At 40.2% G+C, this 22,268-nt stretch overlaps 1 protein-coding gene across 1 annotated transcript in view; it reads left to right on the top strand.

Annotated features, from left to right (window-relative positions):
- Window positions 1–20,789, top strand: part of LOC133448859 (MICOS complex subunit mic25-b-like) — a 51,248-nt gene extending 30,459 nt beyond the window's left edge. The window contains exons 8-9 of the mRNA XM_061727786.1: window positions 9,409–9,544; window positions 20,485–20,789. Of these exons, the coding sequence (XP_061583770.1) occupies window positions 9,409–9,544; window positions 20,485–20,508 (160 nt within the window). The 3' untranslated portion in view covers window positions 20,509–20,789. The remainder of the gene's footprint in view (window positions 1–9,408; window positions 9,545–20,484) is intronic.
- The last annotated feature ends 1,479 nt before the right edge of the window (window positions 20,790–22,268 follow it).

The following is a 22,268-nucleotide window of genomic DNA, read 5'->3' as shown; positions in this document are numbered from 1 at the left end:
CAAAAAAAAAACCCACACAGATACAGCTGAGCTGCACTTCTAACAAATTTAAGGTGGAAGCTTACGAACATGAAAATTGACAATTTTTTGACTATTGACTATCTTGAAAATAAAGTTAAAGGAGCATGAGGCAGGATTGAGGCAGGATTTATGAAAAGAATTCGTATTCGTTTTAAGTTTTCTAGTAATAATGTCAGTTGAAGCGTTCCAAACCAAAAAGAATGAGCCCTCTAGTGTATCTCTCCGTTGCCTTGAACAGGCTGTGTGCTGCAAAATGTGCTGCAATTCCGGGCCGGAATTTCCCGCGCTGTCCTGCGGATGTGACGTCACATGACGCTGCATGCGCGTTCTCCCCGTTCTCCCGTGCCGGCTTCACTGTTGGCTGCAGTACCCCCAACGGCCGTCGTGGTGAAGGATGGCGCTAGAGAGTCTCATTTCTTAAAAGGAGCCTCAAGCTCCTTTAAGACCCCAAACCAAAGATGCACTGTGACAGCTTTGTCAGAAAGATCATCAGAAAGTCAGCAGGTATATCATCTGACACGGTACTACATCCCACTTTTCTACCAATATGCTCTCACGTGTGTGGTTGTAGAGAGAATAGTCGCATACTGTCCATAGAGCTTACTATGTTACTATTTATTTGGGAAAAAAAGAAGCAGAATGTGTAAAACACACATCTAGATAAATGTAATGTCGAATCATTAATGGTGACTAGATGGTCTTATAAGATTTATGGAAAGATTGTTAAAAAATAGATAAATGCATTCATTCATCATATTCTCCTTCATTGCAGTGATCATCACAGTTTTAACACTCGTACCCTCGTGTTTTTACGTAGTGATATATATCTTGACTATTATTTGTCTTGTAGTCACGACAATCTTTGCTGTCAGAGCAATAAATAATCAAACACTCTGCCTTTTTATCTGACGTATAAGCCACTTAAAAAAATAAGGAAAACAAAATAACTGTGACCTTGTGAGAAGCAGAGTTGCTCCTTTGGAATAGCAGAGTTTAGATCTCACCTGTTGTAAAAAGCACATCCGTTTTATTCAACAGTGAGCTGCTCCAACATTAACACTCCCAGAGTATGTGGGACTTGCAAATTTATGCTCCTCCATCACACCAATTTTCACCCTGTTTCTTTTAGTCAGAAAGCCTTTCATTTTCCATTTGGTTTTCATTAGCACATTTTTCCACCCTCGCTCTCATGTCAATAAACTGAATTTAGTTAAAGTTGAGGCTTACTAGTACAAAATTTAGATTTTCTTTTTTTAAATTCAGCTGTATTAATTATATATGTTTCATGAGCCCCTGCAGAGAAACAGACACACAAAATAAAACAGGGTATTGACATGTTTCACTGCAAAACAGTAATAATGTGGTATAAGTTTGATAATAAGCTTTACATGACTGCATTGATACTGATGTCTGAATAGTAATCAAACCTATAGCTGAGTTTTTCTGCATTGTCCTTATTTTGTGTGCTTACAAATGTAAAGCATGGAGATACATCTCAGATCTTTTCATTGGATAATGACATTGAATACATAAAACACATAAAAGCAATAATAGCAATACTATAAACAAAGAAAATGTACTGTTGAGATTTGAAATGTCTTTATCAACAAAACCAGCAGTTGTTACACAGCAATGCACACACGATATATATATATATATATATATATATATATATATATATATATATATATATATATATATATATATATATATATATATATATATATATATATATATATATATATATATATATATATATACACACATAAAGCTGTTCCAGAAGTATGAACCCTGAAGTATAGTGTAGTAGCACGCACACATACTGCAGTCCTAGCAAAATGAAAAGTAGGTGTTTGGCCATTTTTCCAGCTTTGTGCTGCATGATGGGCAGTGACCTCGCCCATGCGCTGACATCTTCATGCTCCTGCTCCATTGAATTCTGCTGCGTACAATTCAAGTCGCAAATTTTGTCCAAATGATTACATTTGCAAGGATGCGGCGTATTCCATAGCTGCTTGGGAGGGGTCAGAAGATCTCTCCTGCACAAGTTTGCAGAAAGAATAGCGTTCGGCCCTGCCACAATGCTTTGCGATTATTTTTCCATTGCACATGCATGCTCTCAATCCTATTTCCCCTTTCTATTCCGCCACACTTAGTGATGCAGTTTGTGCTCCAAGAGTCATGTGCTCGTCATGTTCTGTCAGCATTTAGGCAGTGTTTCATTGTGCCATGGTCACACTGTCATTTCACACTACACTGACCATCCCATAATTATTCTATTTACCCACTGCCACAGGGAGGGGAGCTGCACAGTTCATCATATGATGTAGCTAAAATATATCTTTTTATTCTGTGTGTATTTATCTCTTAAGCCTCAAAATCTCTACATTATTTTCCCATTTTTCTGATTTTAAAATAATTTCAACTCACTTTTCTCTGACCATGGTTGTAAATGTTTTGGCATTTATTTATCGCCTTTTCTTTCTCTAGGAACTGCTGACTTGTTCCATGTCTTCTTCCATCCAAATTCAGAGCATTCAGATGTTATTTTCCTCACTGTCCTGTGCCTGTGAGGTCAGGTTGTTAAAGCTGTAAAGGACTAACTCTGTTAGGGCCTCAGGTAAAATAGGTCAATGCCACTTTATATCAAAAACTCCCAAAAAAACAGAGCGGGATCCCTGATAAATCACAGCAAAGTGTCTCAGAAAACAACCCTGTTTCACCAAAAAGAGCTCAATCTGGAACGGGGAAACAACGAAAAACTAAATTTAGTAAACTTTGAAACCTTAAAGGGGACCTATTATGGCATCTAATACCTATTTTAAACAGGCCTTGAATGTCTTAAAAACAAGCTTTTGATTGTTTTTGCTAAATAAATTAGAAATTCAGCCTCTGAGCCATGTCTTTATCTTCCCAGTCTCTAACCTCATTCTCTATGTGGGATTCTGAGTGGGCAGGGCTATGATAATGAGGCACTGTGCTGATTGGCTGCCTGAATGACACGATACACCGCTACGAAAAATGGCGGGAGCTCCGGCCGGGGGAGTTAGTTGTGTTAGTTGTGATTTCACGCATCGGAGGCCAACCTATGTAAATCGCGCCCGTCGTTACGTAACAACAGGAGCAGAATCTGAACGGCTCGTAGATCCACATCAGACTGGATGGCTCATCCGGGCGGCTGTACAGACACTGCAGAATTTGGTTGCTTTCCTCCTTCTCTGAGTTGGCAAGCTGAGGGGAGACCACTTTATATATGTTAAAGCAAGAAAAAACGTGTTTTTCATAATAGGTCCCTTTAACCCAAGAACAAGGCCTCTCAAAAAAACTACCACCATGTGGTACAAAGGCCTGGCAAGGAACGGCACTCAGAGCCAAAGTTGTAGATCTGCAGCAGATGATTCATAATGAAGATGAGGTGTGGCACAAACTGAGCCAGATGCTCTGCCTAAACATCCGCTTACTCACTCACTCCAGACGGGGAGAGACTCAAATGAACCAGGAGAGGAGGAGAATAAGAAGAGAGCCAAGGGGAGGAGAGACCTAGTCCATGACGCAGGAGTCGACCAAGATTTAATCTTGTTTAGACCCTTGCTTGGTCATTCTCTCGTTTCTTATCCTGTCATGACTGCTTTAGGTCTCCTAGTTGCCTCCGTCATGATGTTGAGCTACTTTATAGACTTAACCAAACTGCACAAGCTATCATCAGACCCCCACCATCACTTTTACTTATGAGATAGTCGGATTTATCTTGTAGCTTTGTAATACCATTGTTGATGTGTGATATTGTGCTGTTAGGTGAGCAGTTGCGAGAGATGAAGAGGAATGAAATCTTTCTAAAAGTCATCATGTATCACTTCAAGTGAAATTGACTTTAATGTAGCAACAGATTTAAGAGTTTTTATTTGTGAATGATGGTAATCTGTTCCAGAGAATGGGACAAGCTCACCTCTGTTTTTAAGGTTGGCTCTGTGAACATCAGGGGCCGTCTGGCTGGAAGACTCTGGCTCCGACAGGAGTGTGAACATGAGTAAGGTCGAGCACATACAGTAGTGCCAATCCATTTAAAACCTTAAGAACAATCAAGAAGCCAGTAGAGTGATGGAGTGAAACGCTTACATCATAACGTTGTAACTGATATTTAAACATGTTGCTTTAATGTCAGGTGAAAACACATCTTTTTCTTTCCCTCTTTGTATTTATTATTATTATTATTATTATTATTATTATTATTATTATTATTATTATTATTATTATTATTATTATTATTATTATTGTTATTATTATTGTTAATGACAGTATATTGGCTGTATGGATCAGGAGGTTGTTGCCTATCATAGGACACATGTCACAGATTTTTTTGTACAGAACTGATCAAAAGCCATATATAAGGTTCAAATGAGGTAGAATATATCAGCAACTTATAAGGTGACAGAGAATCAGTCTCATTTATTGAGCGCAATTTAAAAAAATATGGAAGCTCCCTGAGAATTTTCCTCCATTGTGCTGCACTCGACAGGTCACACTTTCAAACAGGTTATTCTTGTTGTGAGGTCCATGTTCCATCAGGCACTTTGGAGTCCATGCATTAGTTTTGCCTTGGGGTATCTTACTACTCATATTCCCCCAAAGGCCCTTCGCTGTAGAGAACCACAACATTGCAGCAGAGCGTACCTTTAGTTCTAAAAATCCACTAATCCTCTTAACAAAAAAAAAAGGAAAAATAAACTTTTTACTCTCAAGGTGTGAGCAAAGACAAGAACCTAAGTAAACCTCAAGTGGATGTCTGTATGAGGATTTGCCTAAAAGCGACTGCTGGCAATTTGTGGCTTTAAGCTTAGTTTCACAAGAGTTTGCTTTATCTACTTTATTCTGTTGGTGTTTGTCTGTCTTTTTGTTTTTATGTGGGAAGCATCTCCAATTAGTAAAACAGACAGGCAGCTTACTGTAAGGATCTTTTTGGCCTCCAGAGTAGCAGTCTGCTAGTCATTACCAGAGACCGGGCCTGTCTGAACTGTGGGATAACACAGATTTACCATTAAGACAGAGGGTTACGGTCAGTTACACACTCGGCCTCTTACGATGCCTTTGGAGAGTGTCAGAAGAAACACACAAACACTCTGTCCTTGATAACAGGTCAAATTTACTGATCCGTTCGCTTAGATGGATGTGGGTTTAGACAAATCTGTCCTTACACCACTCAGAGTTGAGTCTAAACAGTTTGGTTGGGTCTATATCTGGAATCTTTTTAATTCCAGAGATTGTTGAGTGTTGATATTTGTAATAAATTAGTGTAATGTTGATATCTGTTTTTGACTTTGGTAAGATAGACTGTTTTTAATTGTCTTTTTACACTGGGATCATTGATAAGAACATAATGATGTTATTAAAGGACAAACCGGGAAACATGATGAGAGGACCAAGGAAACCGAGTTTAACCAGTATTCTGTGCTCATTCATTCAAGCGATGAAGCATGCAGGAGGTTGTGTGACACGCAGTAGCCCATATAAGAGGCAAAGTATGAGATGAATGTGCTAACAGTGTCTTTCATTATGCAAACTTCATGTGTCCATCTCATACAAATTAAGCTTGTACTGTATGACTTTCAAAGCAACGCAGCTTTTCTGAGGCGATGTGAAGCTTATAGAGTCACACAAATGTGGAATTGAATGTCTCGATATAAAGTTTAAAGATGGATGCCAATCGGAGTCCAATATCCTTCCCAAGTCGGACGAGTCGTCAAGCTGCAGGTTTTCCTGATTGGAACAGTTGTAGTCACACCCAGTCAAGCATGCTTGTGTGCTTCTTATCTTGTCCCTCCATTTCAACTGAAACACTGCCTTTATCCTTTCCCATCTCTTTGTTCCTCCGTCCCCACAAAGTGAGGTTGGTGGGGATCAATCAGTCTGGCTAACTGAGAGCAATTTTTTATCCTGCAATCTCATCTCCTTTCAACATTTCATCTGTCAGTACGGGGAGATAGAGTTCTGTCAGTCTTCGGTCCAAGGCATGTGGTTACTCTTGAATGTTGTTTCCATTTCAGATAGAGACGCTTGCTGTTTCAGTGAAGTTGAAATAAAACTTGGTGAAGTTTTTTTAGTGTTGACATATTGGGATGTGAGCTCAGAAGTTCAAGTTTGCGTCATTACTTAGCAGAAGTAGGATAAGCGATTATTATGACTGCTAAATAATCACAGCTCCTGAATTATGTCAGGCCTCTGACACTTCATAGGATTCATAAACTAAATCTGTAGTTCTGATTCGGTGTGATTAGTAAGATTTGTGCCAGCTGAACTATAATGTGAGTGTTATGCTTATAGCCTTCTCATAAAAGCTTTTCAAAGCCTCTTACAATACAAGATGCATGCTCTGTCATTGCTTTTGATCTCATCACAGCCACGATATCTTTGATCCTCTCAGTTCTTCCTCTCCACTCAGCATAATATTAAAAAACAAAAGTACAATGCCATAGCTGCTGCTTTAAAGCATCCCCAAATCCTTGTCATCATACATTAATAAACAGTCACACATACACAAACAATGCAGTCTGAGACAGAGAGAATAATGAAATGTTACGCCCCTTCAAGCTTTTCTTTTTCTTCTTATTGCTTTATTCCCTAATGTCATGCATTGCAGCAACGAAGAGCTTGAGCTCTCTTCATAAAAGCCACACAGCACCAAGGTGAGACAAAAATAATGAGAAACTCGTAACGATTTCAGCCTAATCTTTCTCTCTCAACTCTGCACGCATCTATGCAAGACGTCACTTGCAGAAAGCAATTTGAGTGTTGTTTTGCTTCTTTCTCAGCAAAAGTTAGCTATCAAAGTAGCTGGGGCGACTAATGTTTTTCTAATAAGAGCTCACCTTTAATTTCAGTCAAACGAGGCAGTTGGTGCAGATTAGCAGAGGCAATTTTCTGCTTCAGATTCCATTATTAAAACACTCCTGCTATCAGAAAGTTTCTCATGTTGAATAGAAAAAAGAATTAGTTTTCTTTAATTTTTTTTCCGAGCTTGGGTTAATACCTCGAGGCTATTGTTGCCGTTATCTCATATTCTTACGGTGTAATTCAGAACACAGACCTTTTGTCAAGGCACGGCGTTAAACATCAACCATTCACATGCAATCATCAAGTTGTTACATAAAAATGTTATATTGCCCATTAAAAAAAAAAAACTCCTAAAAAAAAACAAGAAGGATTCTTACATTTTTTCACACTTTTATTCATACTTTGTTGGTGTTGGCATCTTTCCCATCTATCATTACCCAAAGGCAGACGACCATACATGTTCAGACTGACTCCTAACCCAACATACATTCTTTTGAACTTTAGGAGAAAGCCCACTCAGGGTTCAGGTCGAACTTGCAAGTTCCACATAAAGACGCCTGTAACACAATAAGATGAAATGTATGAAGTGTACCAACAAACTATGAGACAAAACATTAATCTATTGATCCCTGCTTCCATCGGTGACATAAAAGTCAAGTGTGTATGGAAATTACTCTTTTTGTGTGTGTTTTTCCATACTGTCCCAATTTGTCTAGTGTGAGGTTATATTGTTAAAGGGGACCTATTATGAAAAACACGTTTTCTCTTGCTTTAACATATATAAAGTGGTCTCCCCTCAGCCTGCCAACTCAGAGAAGGAGGAAAGCAACCAAATTCAGCAGTGTCTGCCGCCCGGATGAGCCGTCCAGTGTGATGTGGCTTCTACGAGCCGTTCAGATTCTGCTCCTGTTGTGACGTCACGACAAAAGCGATGTGTGAAACCACGCCCACAACTAACTCCACCGGCCGGAGCTTCCACCATTTTCGTAGCTGTGTATCGCGTCATCGCGTCAGGCAGCCAATCAGCACAGTGCCTCATTGTCATAGCTGCCCGCCCACTCAGAATCCTGCATAGATAATGAGGTTAGAGAATGAGATGATAAAGACATGGCTCAGAGGCTGAATTTCTAATTTATTTAGCAAAAACAATCAAAAGCTTGTTTTTAAGACATTCAAGGCCTGTTTAAAATAGTTATTAGATGCCATAATAGGTCACCTTTAAATGCATGATTGAATTTTTTGGTAACCACCAAAAAAATGTTTTTTTGCAGCAAAACAACCTTTCAAGGTCACTTCATGTTCTGTTGTCTCAGTCTCAGGCAATATTTCATTTCAACCATATTTCCTGTTGAAATATTTCATGCAATATTTTAACCCCCTCAATGTATTGCCAGTTCATTACATAGTTACACAAAGTTACACATCCATGTACACTCACGACAACTGTCAATTTAGAATCAATAGACAGCGATTCGGTCAAAAATTAATTGTCAATTGATTTAACAGTAGAGCTTCATAGAAACTGGAGAAAACCCATGCAGAAACAGGGAAGCAAGCAAACTCCACCTAAAACTAAACAAGCAGAGATTTGTACCAGGAACATTCTGGCTGGGAGGAAACAGTCCACACCTCTTACCCACCTGAGATAGTGTTCCTTTAATCTAAATAAAATACATTCCCCTATAAAATCTACATTTCCTGCCGTCCCTGTGTTTTGGGACTAGTATATGCTTTTAGTAATTAAGACTAACACAGTGAGTGTATCCAGCATGCTTAGATATTATTGAAATCGTGTTTTTCCTCCCTTACCAGCTGGAGCTGGTGAATCATACATTAAAAACCCAGATTTTAATTTATTGGTGCTCCAACTTAATAGTTTACTACTTATTGTGCACAAAGTGAGGCCAAGTTAAAATGCAAATTGTGGTGGTTGCTATGGGTTACTGTCTGTCATTCAAGTTGCAACGGTTATTCATCATTTAATGCATCACTGTCAAATTCTTTCTCTGTCTAAGGTTGCATTTGCCTCTGTTTTCATGACTATTCTCTCCAGCTTTGAAACTCTCTGAATTGTGTACCTGTGGTCTCCAGGGGTTAATATAATGTAGATGTACAAGTTGGAGCCAACTGTGTGTAAACTGATGCAGGTTTGTCACAACTGAGCCCCAAAGTAGACCCGTCTTGTATCTTTAGCAGAGCAGAGTGGACGGTTGCTTCTGGGATGCTTACAAACTGAAGCATAGTGCTTCTAGCTTCCCTGCTTTCATTGACAGCCACTTATTTGGTCAAATCTAAGACAAAATCCAGAATCTGTTTGTCACAACCTAAGTATACTCAGAGTTTGAAGATCATATTGAATTGAGAGAGGCTGCACTTTCCTCTTTATAACCTCCTCAGACCCAGCTAGAGCAAAGTGTTAGATATACATGTCTTCAGTGTGTGTACCGGTATATAAATAGTTCACTGAACTGTGAAAAATGTACATGTTGATATGAGCACATACTGTACCTGAGGACCTCATGCTGTCACTGAGCATTTTCCTTCTCACTCCACTTGTAGACCCCGGCCAACCGCAGCGCTGTGTGCTGGGCTGCAGGGCCAGGTGCTGCAGTGCTACAGAGAAAACCCACAGCAGACGCTGCACTGCTCAGACCTGGCTAAACAGTACATGAAATGTGTTCAGGAAGCAAAGAAGGTAAGACAAAGCTACATTCTGTATGTGGAAACATGGGAAAATAAAGGAATGAGCTTTGATAAGAAAAGTACCATATTTACTGACTTCAGTAGATATACATTCAATGAAGAATTCTGGGAAAAAAATGTTATGAAAGTGAAAAGGTGTTGTAATATTCTCCAATAACCCACCAGGGTTGGCACTGTTAGATTCTAAGTATATAAATAACTGGACTACAAAACATTGAAAGTACATCTTTTACATTGTTTGACCTTAAAGGAGGTGACAGAGAGGGAGAAACGAGACTCATTTCAGCTCTAAAAGTGAGTAAGTTAACCTCAGAGAACCTTTCATAAAGGAGGCATATACGACGCCTATGTTTTTTTAATTGTTATGAAAGAAGGTTTACTCGATTGTGCCATTAAAATAATTTTATTCAGCACATTGAAATACATTCTGCTCTCAGATCACGCTCTCTTTACAAATTGTGTTTAAACTTTACGCATATCTACAAGGTGCTTATTTGACCCATCCTTTGCACCAAAAAAACTATTTTGAATGAGGCAATTTGGAAGTTCAACATTACAAAATCTACTGATGCAGCTCCAAAGTAGATTAAAGGCATAAAACAATTCTTGAACTTGGTATTTCCACTGGTTGATCAAAGCAAATACTCGAAGTTAAAGTAATCGTTGGTTTTGAATTGGTTCATAATATTGATTTGCCAGTAGGTTGGTGCTCTGTGGGGAAAAACATTGAATAATTTTGTGCATGAGGTCCTTTTTTTGAAGCATGTGTGATCTAAATTATAAGTGGAAGTTTTTGTTTCCTCTCTTAGCTCTTATTTAATGCAGAGTCAGAGTCAAACTAAACAAATGGGAGAAAACACCAAAGGTACAGAGAAATAGTAAAAATTCAAAGGACAGAAAAATACCTTTGGTCCATATAAAACACATCAGCACATCACATACAGTATGTGAGCAGTTTTGGTTTTGAGGATGAAAAGTTCCTGACTTAAAACCTATAGAGGTTAATTTGACTGACATTGATTCAATCTAGTTCTTTTTCTGTTTAGGTGGTAAATATTCTCCACTATTTCTGATACAAAAATAAATATAGAATTACTTATAATTACTAGAATATAGAATTATTAATATCAAACAGTTACAAATATGAGAGTCGATCTACCTGAAATTAATATTATTCTCCAACCTTATACTTCTTTTTTTTCCCCCAAAGTTCTTGTTGCTTCCTCTCTTTAGAGTGGAGAAAAATTAATAATCTTGACCCAGGCATTTTATCACAGATATTTCTTCGGTCTAACCTTTCTTGAGAGGATAGTCTGTTAGAGATTAAATCTTTCATTTTAAAGAGTGACTGTCACTACCCTTTTGAAGATTGTGGGCTTTTCAGATTGACCTTTGAGATTTATGAAATGTTCCATCCCAGTCTCAAACTTTAAAAAAGGGCATATAAATGTTTCCAGATTTAAGATATAAGTCCATGAATCCCAAGGATTCCAGATCAAAATATGGCATTAAACTGTCTCCTTCCAGTGTATAAGAGTTCAGAGTTGAGGAAGGACCACATTCAAGTGTCAAATGGCCAAATGGTCTCGGTCTCCTTGACCACATTTCACATCCATAACAACTGTACGGGGGTGGGGGTATTTTTATGCGCCACATCGGGTGTAGACAGATGAACTTTGTTGATCTCAGACTGAGACATTGTTTGTGTTACAGCAGGAATCAGGAATGAAACGAAACAAAATAATAATAATGATGAATAAACAAGGTAACTCCTCTGTATTGTAACAAGTCCAGTGTCCAGCCCTGAAGTCCCTGGCATGGGCAGAAAAACAGGTAATTAAGATCAATTCAAGATAGAAGCGACAGTAGGATTGGTTTTGTGCTGTTGAGGACGAGAAGGGTAGAGCGCTTCATGCGAAAGCCCGAGGTGAAGAGGAGACGCGGGAGTCTAATTCAGGTTGGCACCAGCTACTCTGTGGGAATGAAAACCAGTGAAGCAGTTTATGCAGGTTTGCAGCCCAGCAGTAACACTGCACAGGGTTTGAAATGAGCTTTTTATACTTAGTATCAGTAGTGCTCCCAATTTCAGAAACTTAGGAGCACCTACCAAAATTGACAGCACCAAGAATATATAGGATAGACTTCTTTTATTGTAAAATGCTGACTCACACCTGCACGCATTTCTAAAATAATTCCCTCAGGCCATGAAAGCATCGGCATACGGTTTGGATGTCAGTACCTCAACTTAAGCTATTTTCTACAACAGTTTTGTGGTCAAATCATGGATTTAAATCAAACATGTCCAAGGAAAGAAAAAGTCGAGATGAGGGAAGGTAATTTAAAGAAGGAAAACAACATGTTTCTGCCCTTTGGTGATTTGTGATAACAAGTTCTGATTCCGAGCATTGGAACACTGAGGCGCCAGGTGTCGATTACTGAGTCGCATTCCAACACGGCCATATTGTCCGCTCTAGTCCATGCATGTCATGTTCCAGTCGCTCATTTCTTATTCATTTTCCCATAGTTCCCCAACAACTGACGGAGTCGTTGTGAATCTAGGTGTAGTCTGAGCCAACATTTCTACGTCTCTTGCTCATGGAGGCCTAGAATCTACAGTATATTAAAAAGAGAAGCAAATGCAGAGCATGTATTACTAAGAGTCTGGAGAAGCATCTGACATTGAGAAGTTCTACCAGTGGCCAGAAAAGGCTGGTCTGAAGAGCGGGACTGAAGCATTGATCAAAGCAGTGCAAGAGCAAGCCTTGAGCACAAGAGCGTTGATGCTAAAACACAACAACAAAAAACATAAAAAGGAGTCGTAATTGTGAGCGGAAGGTGCATGGGTATATGGCTGAAAATGGAAATAAAGGGCTGGCCACTTCAGCCTCTTCAGCTCATATGAAAGCCTTGGAAATCACCAAAGAGCTGAAGACATCCCCCACAGGTTCAAAGCAAGCCTCAGCTGGTGCTCATGGATCCTGCGGCACAACGGACCGCATTTATTCGTCGGTAATGTCCGATCTGTGATGGTCCTTTTCTAAAGGGACAATAAAGGGTCCTCATTTCTCAGCATCCTTGCATACAGTCCCCTTTTTTTTTTTTGTCACGGCTTATAGACACACAATCAGTCACACCTTGTTCAATCATTGTGCATAATTTATGAAACAAAGCTTTGACAGTAAAACTACCAGTGTTACATAATGTTTTATTACGGTATATGCTCACACAGAGAGCTTGCCCTCAAACTTTGGAGAGAAGTTGCTGTCTTGGTATGACATTAGTTTGTAAAAAAGCACGCATATGTGCATTGAAAATAAATAAATCAATAAAAATAAAAGTCCTTACCGAGGGTAAGCAAGGTCTGGTGTCCAGATTATTATTGTTTTTTTTTTCTTCAAAAGATGTGTCTAGCAAAAAAGGGGGAGTCGTATGAGTATGGTGGTCTTATAGCCAGGTATGTTTAACACACACAACCGAACATAGTTGAGAAGAATTGGACAAACAGAACAGTTTTGGTTATTTTTTTTTGTTTAAAAGACCAAGCCAGCTGGCTGCTCCTGGGTAGATAAAATAGCTTTAAAAGGCTTACACCGTTTTGGATCCAGTCATTTTTTTCAGCTTTGTCCTACAATAAAATGAGTGTTCAATAGACAGCAAAGCTTTTAGCCTGCTGAAAACCTCCCGACAGCTTAAAAGCTTCACTCTTTTGTTATCTTATGTATTTGTATGGATTGTCTAACGCAGATACATTCTTTCTTTCGATTAAAGGGAGAATGCTGTATTTTTTTTTGACAAATTAATTATTGTCAGCAGTTGATACATTGCGACACACTTTTCTTCCTTATTGCTCCTTCTCTCTGCCTATGCATGTGTACTGTCAGTTGAATACACGTTTGCCTAAAACTGAGCACATTTTTCACAATTCTTTGTGAAAAATGATTTTCTATTTACACATTCATATTTTTTCATTGATACCCTTCAATGATTTTTTTAATGATGGGTTCCTGATACACCAGACACCCACGTAAGCACACTTGAAGTCAGGCGACTTAGTTCTGCCATTTCCACTCAGCTTGTGATGAACTTAGCCATGTGGACTCTGCCATGTATATTTTTATAGTCTGAGTGAGACTGTCTAGGCTGCCAATCTGTCAACAAACCAGGCGGAAACGTCTTTTTTTCCTGCCAAAGTTTTGTCAATCCATTTTCCATACCTGCTTTATCTGGTTCAGGAGTCATGGGGGTCTGTGACCTGTTTGACGCCGACCGCTACAGCTTTCGTATTCTTCAGTTTTTCCCTTTCACACAACCTGCTCTTCTTATAGACAGCATGTCAGGAGGTCAGTGAATTATGTGCAGAACAAAGGTCAGATGGAAGCCTACCACGTGCCACTTTTATGAGAGTTTGCAGAGCATGAAGCCAAAAGAAGCATCACATCCAGACCTTGTTGTTAAAATTTTTTTTTTCTTTTAACTTCTAAATTGCAACTGTAGGTTAGGTCTAACTTTTCTTTATTCTGCCACTGCACTGTAACTCATGATTTTTTTTCTCTTCTTCACTTTTCATATTTTCATTACGTAAATTCAATTTTATTTATATGGCCTCTATTACAACACAAGTTGTCTCTAGGCGCTTTCCAGAGACCAGAACTTGACCCCCGAGCAATTATTACATAAACAATGGCAGGTAAAAACTCCCCTAATAAACCTCAAGCCAAACAGTGGCAAGAAAAACTCCCCTTTAGGAGGGAAGAAATCTGGACCAGGACCTGGATCATAAGGGGGGCCGCCTGCCGGAGAGAAATGGGGAACAGAGAAAGAAGAGATACATACAGAATGGTTAGTTGCTGCACTACAGGGATGACTATATAAGCAGATTTAGACAGCAGACACTGAGGTGGTCAGAGGACGGGACTGCAAGTCAGGATGTCAGCATGTATCCAACAGACATCTACACAGACAGGTGGAAGCAGCAGTGGGATGATCAGAGGGGGGGACTGCAGGGCAGCATGCAGCTCCTGAGGCTCTGGCCTGCAAACATGTACAGAGGAGGAAAGGAGGGACAGACCAGCACAACAAACTGCAAGAACAATGGACAACAACGATGTATAGCACGTTGAATTGCCTTGTTGCTTAAATGTGCAATACAAATAAACTTGCGTTGCCTATTTCACACCAACAAACCACAGCCAGCTAAAATGTTCTGATAGTGTTTGCAGCTAATTACTGAGAAGCCTTTAATGAAAGTAGACTGAGAAAGTGACACAGTGACAGAGATTGTAATAGTTTACATGCCTGGCAACAGCAAATTATGTTAACCTCAGGAAAAATGTTCTTTATCTGTTTGAAGTGCGTACAACAGGTTTCAGCAGAAAGCTGATGATTGAGGGCGGTATGATTGAGTTGTAACGTGTGTAATCTTGCTCCTGCAGCCATATCTCATTCGTGTTTTATATTGTCAGGTCTAGAATATTTGGTGGGAACAAACTTCATCAAGGAGTTGCTTGATGACCTGAACTGGAATTTAGAAATTAGGGGGTGCATTATAATTGATAAAGGCTGCCACACACTTACGGGATGGAACATTAATTCAGTTCATAGGTTGATTGACAGAAAATTAATGGATAATTTACCTTTGACTGCAGGCAATTTTTTCAAGAAGTTTTTTTCCCATCTTATGAAGGGAAAGAATGTGGATTGAATGTTTATGTGTGTCAGTATCCGTGTGACTTGTGCATCTGCGCAGCTCCATTGTCGCTGCTTCTAAACGTTTTAATTGTCATTTTCTGCCGCAACCACAAATAATCCCTTTTCCATCAAGAACGTATTTCCAGCAGCATACGAATCACATCTCAGATGGCATTCAGACATACTTAAATGTTTAGTATTTCATTTACCATTAAATCCATTTTTCAAACTCCTCAAGTAGTTACAGACTATTTCTCCATCTCCCTCCATCTTCCAGCTTAGCAGAATACAGCGACAGTCAAACCTGTTCGGTTGGTCAGTTTGTTCACCCGACTAAATTGATAAGAAGTAAAGAAATTCAGTCATTTCTATTGAAACTGAGAAAAAAAAGAAAGATGAGTCTTTGTTGCAGGGATGAAAGAGGAAAGTGGCCATCAGTGGAGGAACGGAAGAAGCCTGATGAAAGAGAGGAAAACTGGGGAGACTGAATTTTAAGAGCGACTTTTGGCAAGAAAGGTTTAGAAGACTGTAAAGAAGCAAGAAGTGGAGGATGGTGGCAGTGTAGAGAGGATGACTAAAGAGGAGAGGTATTGTCAGTGGAAGCAATGCAGGTATGACAGAGTATTAAACCAGGAATAAAGGAGCAGCAGAGGAGAGGAGGAGGCGCTGTCACTCACGACTGTGAGAGTGAAGAAAAAGCTGACACTGAGACAAAAAAATGGAATTATAAAATAAAAGGCAAGTAAAGAAGGTGTATTTGTGCATATGGCTATCGGTAGCAGCAGGTGCTGAGCTCCACTGTGAGCCTTGGCCTGCCTGTTAACTCTCATCTGATAAAACAGCTCCTTTATTCAGCTTCACTCACAAATATTTTTAAAAGCGTGTGCATGCAGCCACACGTACACACACAGACCCAGTTAGTTGTGCATGCTGTCGAATTCTTGTAATTATTTTTATTTCAAATGTAAACATATCTCCTCAGCAGGGTGTTTCCATACCCAACTGTATATTATTTTATTATGATTGTACATGCTTCCTAGCTTACATGTGGGCTGTTTTTTTTTTGTGGCTCTCCCTCTTTCTTTCCCTCCTTCCATTCGACATCTCCTTCACATCCATCTGTTCCAAAGCGCCCGCCCCATGAATGTCCAGGCCACATAAAGATTACCTGTTCTCTCTCCTGTCCCTCCCCTCCATCTCCCAGCATTCTGTCTTTCTTTCAAATCTATATGCCACTCCATCAGCCTCTGGCCAGACATCCCATCCGTGCTGCTCCACTTCACCGATCGCCCTCTCCAACATGCGATCAGCACCATCCTCCCAGGGTTAAGCTGTCATGTGTTTTACTTCATTTGTGTAGGGGCAGTCTTTCAGGATAAATCGTTTACAAATTAGGCTCTATAAATGTTAGTCTCATCTCCAACACCCGTCTGAGTAATCCTTCATGGACAGTGGAAAATATAATGTAAAGACAAATACAAATATTAGGTCAAATTAATGTTATCATGACTGCTTTCTAAAATATCAGTCTTTTAAACGCTTCTTTAATCATTTTTTCCTCAATGAAAAGAGGGATTATCGAACAAAAGCCGTTTTTTCTGGGGAATTCTGTGTTTGCATGAATAAAATTGTACATCGCTTTCAGTGGTCGATGTGCAGTGTTGTGAGATATTTTAAGTCTCTCAAAATGAATCACGTCACATTGACCAGGGATTTTTTATAGATTGTTAAAATCATATAACATGAAACCAGAATGTAATGCCACTGTGAAAAATACTGTCGTAGTCACTGTTCTGCTTTCCAAAGCCATTTTTAAAACGTGCAGCGCTTTCAATTAATTTGCTGGTGGAGGTCAATGACCACCCTTTGACATGATGCAACGCTGAATGCCATCCAGTCCTGACATTTGGCATTTCACAGCACTCTGACTGATGAGGTTAACACAAAAAAAGTGCACTGATGGTTAATGAATCTGAGGGGAGTTATCAGTTGAACGTACAGTAGAGTTCTGCTTTGCTTCAGGAAGGTTTGTAGGGAATTTCAGCTCAGTAATTAGCTGTCTATTAAAGTTATGTTGTTTTTGTTTTTCTTGCCTCACACTTCAACAAATCAAGGACAGCCCTAAAAGCCCAGTGTGGACTACTTCCTGACGGTCACATTAACAAGCAGCTGATCAGCATGGTCTAACACTGACCAGCTGAGGAGCTGCTCACTTCCCTCGGGGGGGTTGTTGGACACTACTGGAGGCCAAAAAACAGAACTAACGGAGAGTGAATGTTGGTCCTAAATTTACCAAGTCACCAGATGCACTAGCTGATTAACTGACAAAGAGCCTTCGTCGATTAACTAATTGATTGTCTGTCTGTGGTACAGACTGTGTAATCAGTGGATGGCTATGTTTTTATAAAGCGGTCATATCCACGGCAACTCTGAGTGCCTGATTGACAGTCCTGCCTGGCAACTGTCTCCTGAGACGAGGAGAGAGCTGAGTGCTGTTAGCACTGAACAGAGAAGACAGATATTGATTTTCTTCTTGTCTATTATTTTTATTTTTCACAGAGAAAAGACAAGCAAGCAAGGCCAGTGTGTACATCTGTGTGTATTTGTGTGTGTATGTGTGTGAGAGAGAGGAGCCTCTCCTTATATTTGCTGTAGAAGGGAACTTGTGTGTGTCTGCAGTGTGCATGTTGTCCAGTAGCTTATACATAGCTGTGGAAGTGTCAACACACCCAGTGTGTGCAAGCTGTTGCTTCCATGCTGTTGCTGTTTCAGAGCTGATCCCCAGCCAACGAACACAACATCTATATACTCTTCACACTGCTCTCTAATTGGGTGGAAACTGCCAGGTGGAAGAATCTATTTGTTTCTGTGTGCATTTTCTTTTTTTGAATACATGGTTTTGTGTGTTTTTAATCTAATCTTAAAAGATGACTGAAGTGAAACTGTCTTTTCCTTCCAGAGGATGTACATTTTTGTTCTAAATCATGTATATAAATTAATAAAACATCAAATTAAAGGAGGAAAATAATCACTTCATGGCCTGTGTGACATCACAACAAAACAACAATAAAAAGAACTGGGATCTGACGTGCAAGATGTGATGTTGCAGTCCCTACCTTTATGAGACACGGCTGCTCTTAGCAGTGCAGATATATTCAAATGCAGATGCTGTTGCTAGCTCGGCTCCAAAAAATTGGCAAGTGAAATTGAGTGCAGACCTTGAGTTAGAATATTTGGCTGCCTTTGCTGTCTGAGGTGTTGTGCATAAAGGGCTTTTCCTGTCTCTAATTTATCCAAGTTTGGATGGCGACAGTCCGCACTTGGACGTGGGGCAGCGCATTGAACTGCGTGCACAGTGGGAGGTGCTTGGGGTCATTTTGAAATTCAAAAATGCTTCATACACTATGCATTAGGCATACTGCGTACGACGGTGGCAATACCAACAACCCTGTCAAGACTTCCCACCAAATGACTGCGCACAGCACCCACACCCACACATATACACACGTCTTTGTGTTCACAAATGTCTGCACACATTAGCAGCTACTTTCACAGCAATGGTGAAATTTTGTGCACCGACGCAGGCACACTCTGCCTTCCTTTATATCTCAGGATGTGAGTGGAACAGTGGAGCTAAACCCCCTTGTCACATTTGCCACTCATCTCCAATTCAAAGGCACAGACTGCGATGCCCTCGGATGCACTTGGCAAGTGCACAGCTAACCTGCCCGCTGGCTTATAGGCTTGCCAGCCGAGCACCGAGGCAGTTAGCATGCCAACTAGCCCGCCCGGCGGCCACGAGCTAATGCTTCACTAACCCCATGTTGCCTTGCGTCTCTTGCGCCGACTGGCTGCTTGTATGTATGTTGGCGCAACGGGGAGTACAGTTGCTCCCTGTAACGTAGTAAACTGGCTTTCTAAAATGTATTTAGCTTTAAGTGTAACACCACACCTTTGTACAAAAAGGAATGCTTTATAAACATTGAAGCGCTGACATTAAAAAATGCCATGTTGCTTTTACCGTTCTCTCAATTTAATGTGTCCAGGGTTTTGTGTCATAAATACGTAGCCTCAAATATAGTTTTTGAGAGAAATTAATGCACTTTAAACATACCAAGATTCCTAATAAACCCTTTAGAAACATGTTGTTTTGTTCTTGGTGTTATTTGATGTGCTTTTACTTTTTCTTTCAGGGAATTCTCTACATTAGCAGATGTGTTTCCAGATGTTCTTGTAGGGAATTCCCATGAGCAGACCTGGAAGGCAAGACTTTCCTTTTAGTATTTTAACAGCTTTACAAACATCTGCTGTTGTACAAAAGAAGCTGAAGTGCTGCAGATAAACGCAGTCAGGCACAAAAGCAATATGACAAGACAAAAAAAAAAGGACATTTATGTTGCAAAATGACTAACAGTATGTTTAAGCAGTTGTCACATTTACAGAGCTCGTCTGAGCTGCATGCCCGCATCGTGACATTGGGGGTTGTATGTTACTTACGGAAATAAGTGGAAAGAACTGGAGGAGCATGTTGAAATTACCCTGGATATGTTATTGATCAAATAAAAACAGCCTTGTAAGTATGTATATATCCAAATATATTTTAAGACCAGTTGCTTTATTTACAACACAGACACTTCCATGCATCATTTAAAAGACGATTTGGGTCATATAGGTGATTAAATATTGAAATGATTGTATTAAAACACCAGGCCATCCATACTGTACATCAATCTGTACCTACGTCCTTCCACTAATGCTCTCAGGGAGGTGCAAAGCAATTTTTCAATTATAAGAATTTGAGCTATTTGAGCTCTTCCAGACTAGTGGAAAGAAATTGTCCACAATGCACATTTGTGTATTTATTTGACTGATTTTTTTCAGTGTGAAGTGTATTCAAAGAATGTATCAATTACACAATCACATGCATAGTTCAAAATAACATTTTTGGAAACTTATTTTCTGTCTGCTTCTGTTCAGTATGAATGACCACCTTGTTCCTCGGTTGGGTCTCCAGAGAACCAAAGCTATGCTCCTGTGGTGAAGGAACGCTCCTCCAGTTAGATGTACAGACTGATAATTGCTGTTTTGTTTAGGTTGGGATATGAGATGCTGTGTTTACATGTGAGGGACTGCACTTCTCGTGATACTGTACATCCTGGTTCCTGTGATGGTGTCCTCTTAGTTTCTAGAAATGTCAATTCACGATTTCTCCTTCCCACTTTGTCTCTGTTCTTCCTTTCTCAGGGGCCTTTGACGAATCACGGCTGAGAAACCCAAAGAAAGCACCAGCAAGTGAAGAAGTAGTGACGAAGCAAAGAACATCACATCTGTCCTTTTTTTCTCCTCCTATCCGTCCACTCGTTTGGCCACCATCGCTGCCCAACCCCCACTTCCTTTTCCTTTAACCATGTATCTCTGCTTTTGAGTGTATTTTCTTCACCTGTCACTTCAGAGTATATGATGTGTTGATTCATTGTCAAGCTGTGCCAGTGCACCCCTGCTGTCATTGAAATAAATTATAGTGATCTGGTGGTGATGAGACTGCAAAAGTGTGCCTTTGTGTGTGTGTGTGTGTGTGTGAGTGTATGCATGTGGTGAGGTGGCGCATGATTGGCTCATGTCGCAGTAAGCAAATAGTGTCGTGTGCACCCTTCTGTCAAAACAGCGCAGGCCCAGGGGCTTGATTTTATGCAGTGCTTGTGGTTTCATTAAGCAAGAGAAGGGAGACAAGAGTGAAAGAAATGAGGGATAAATGAAGAGGGAGTTGTCCATGTATTAATGTGGATGTGTGTAGGAGCGTCCGTTTTGTGTTTTTTCCCGGTACATCTCACCCCTAACCATACATGTCATCATATATAGGGGCTTCTGCAAATGTGTGCAAATAAACACACTGGACAGGGCACATATTGTCCCTGGAAGCTGTGTTTCCATGGTTACAGAGAGGCTTTGTGCCAACAGCAAGGTGTGGAGGAACCTTCCAGATAACCCTGGAGGTCAGCAAACAGAGCTCCAGCTCGCAGCCGTACTCTATACCCACACACTTAAACCTCTTCCTGTGTGCGTGCATTTGTAACTGCATTCTCACTTATATGCGGACATGGTTGGCCACCCTCAGAACGACAGAGCTTGTTATCTCAGACACACACACACACACACACACACACACACACACACACACACACACGCACTGTGCTGTGCACACAGATACACACAGCAGACACAGAAAATATTGATGGTCTTGTAACAAACCCGCATGTTTATTCCTGGATTTAAGCACACATTCACACAAGTGGTCGTCAATGAGGATTTCGTGGAGTGTGTTTGTTAATGATAGCTGTTAGGAGTGATCTATTGATCGCAGTTTGACTCCCACTTGCACCATGGCATCGATCGAGACATCCATAATGCCAAAAAACCAATCCATACGACATATGCTCTATTACAGAAATTTACTAAAATGAAAGCAAAAAGTGCACCCAGTGAAATGGATTGTGGTATGAGTGTGAGTCAGGGAACGCCTACAAACTTCACTTCCAGGTACCCAGCCGCTCTAACCCAACAGACACACATATTACCTATATTAAAGCCAGCTTTATATTGGTTTGAGCCAGTGACTCAGATATCCCTTCCCTCTCCCTGACATTTCTTTACAAATACCAGCCTGCATTCACTCTGTTATTGCCTTCTCCCTTTCAACAATTCTCTGATTAAACAAGCTCCTGGAAAGCTCCGCCACTGCTATCTGCCATTTGGCTTTTATTAGAAACCCACCCCTTTAATTAAAATGCTTGAATTACAGAAATATCAGGGACATTTTGCAAATATATTGAATAAGAGAGCACAATAGGTAGGGGGGGAATGGAAGAATAGGCTGTATGAGAGGCTTTGAATGTGGTTTGGCGCTGGAATGAGATAAACACAATCTTGATGGCGCCGGGTTGCTTGTTTTTAAAAGAAGCTGAGTTTGTTCAGTCTGATTGAGTCTCATCATATGGCGCAGCTGAACCTCACTCCCTCCTCCTCCAGCT

The sequence above is a fragment of the Cololabis saira genome, chromosome 8 (genome assembly GCF_033807715.1).
Source record: "Cololabis saira isolate AMF1-May2022 chromosome 8, fColSai1.1, whole genome shotgun sequence".
NCBI lineage: Eukaryota > Metazoa > Chordata > Actinopteri > Beloniformes > Belonidae > Cololabis > Cololabis saira.
The sequence above is the reverse complement of the archived record's forward strand: the minus strand, read 5'-3'. Positions and strand labels throughout refer to the sequence as shown.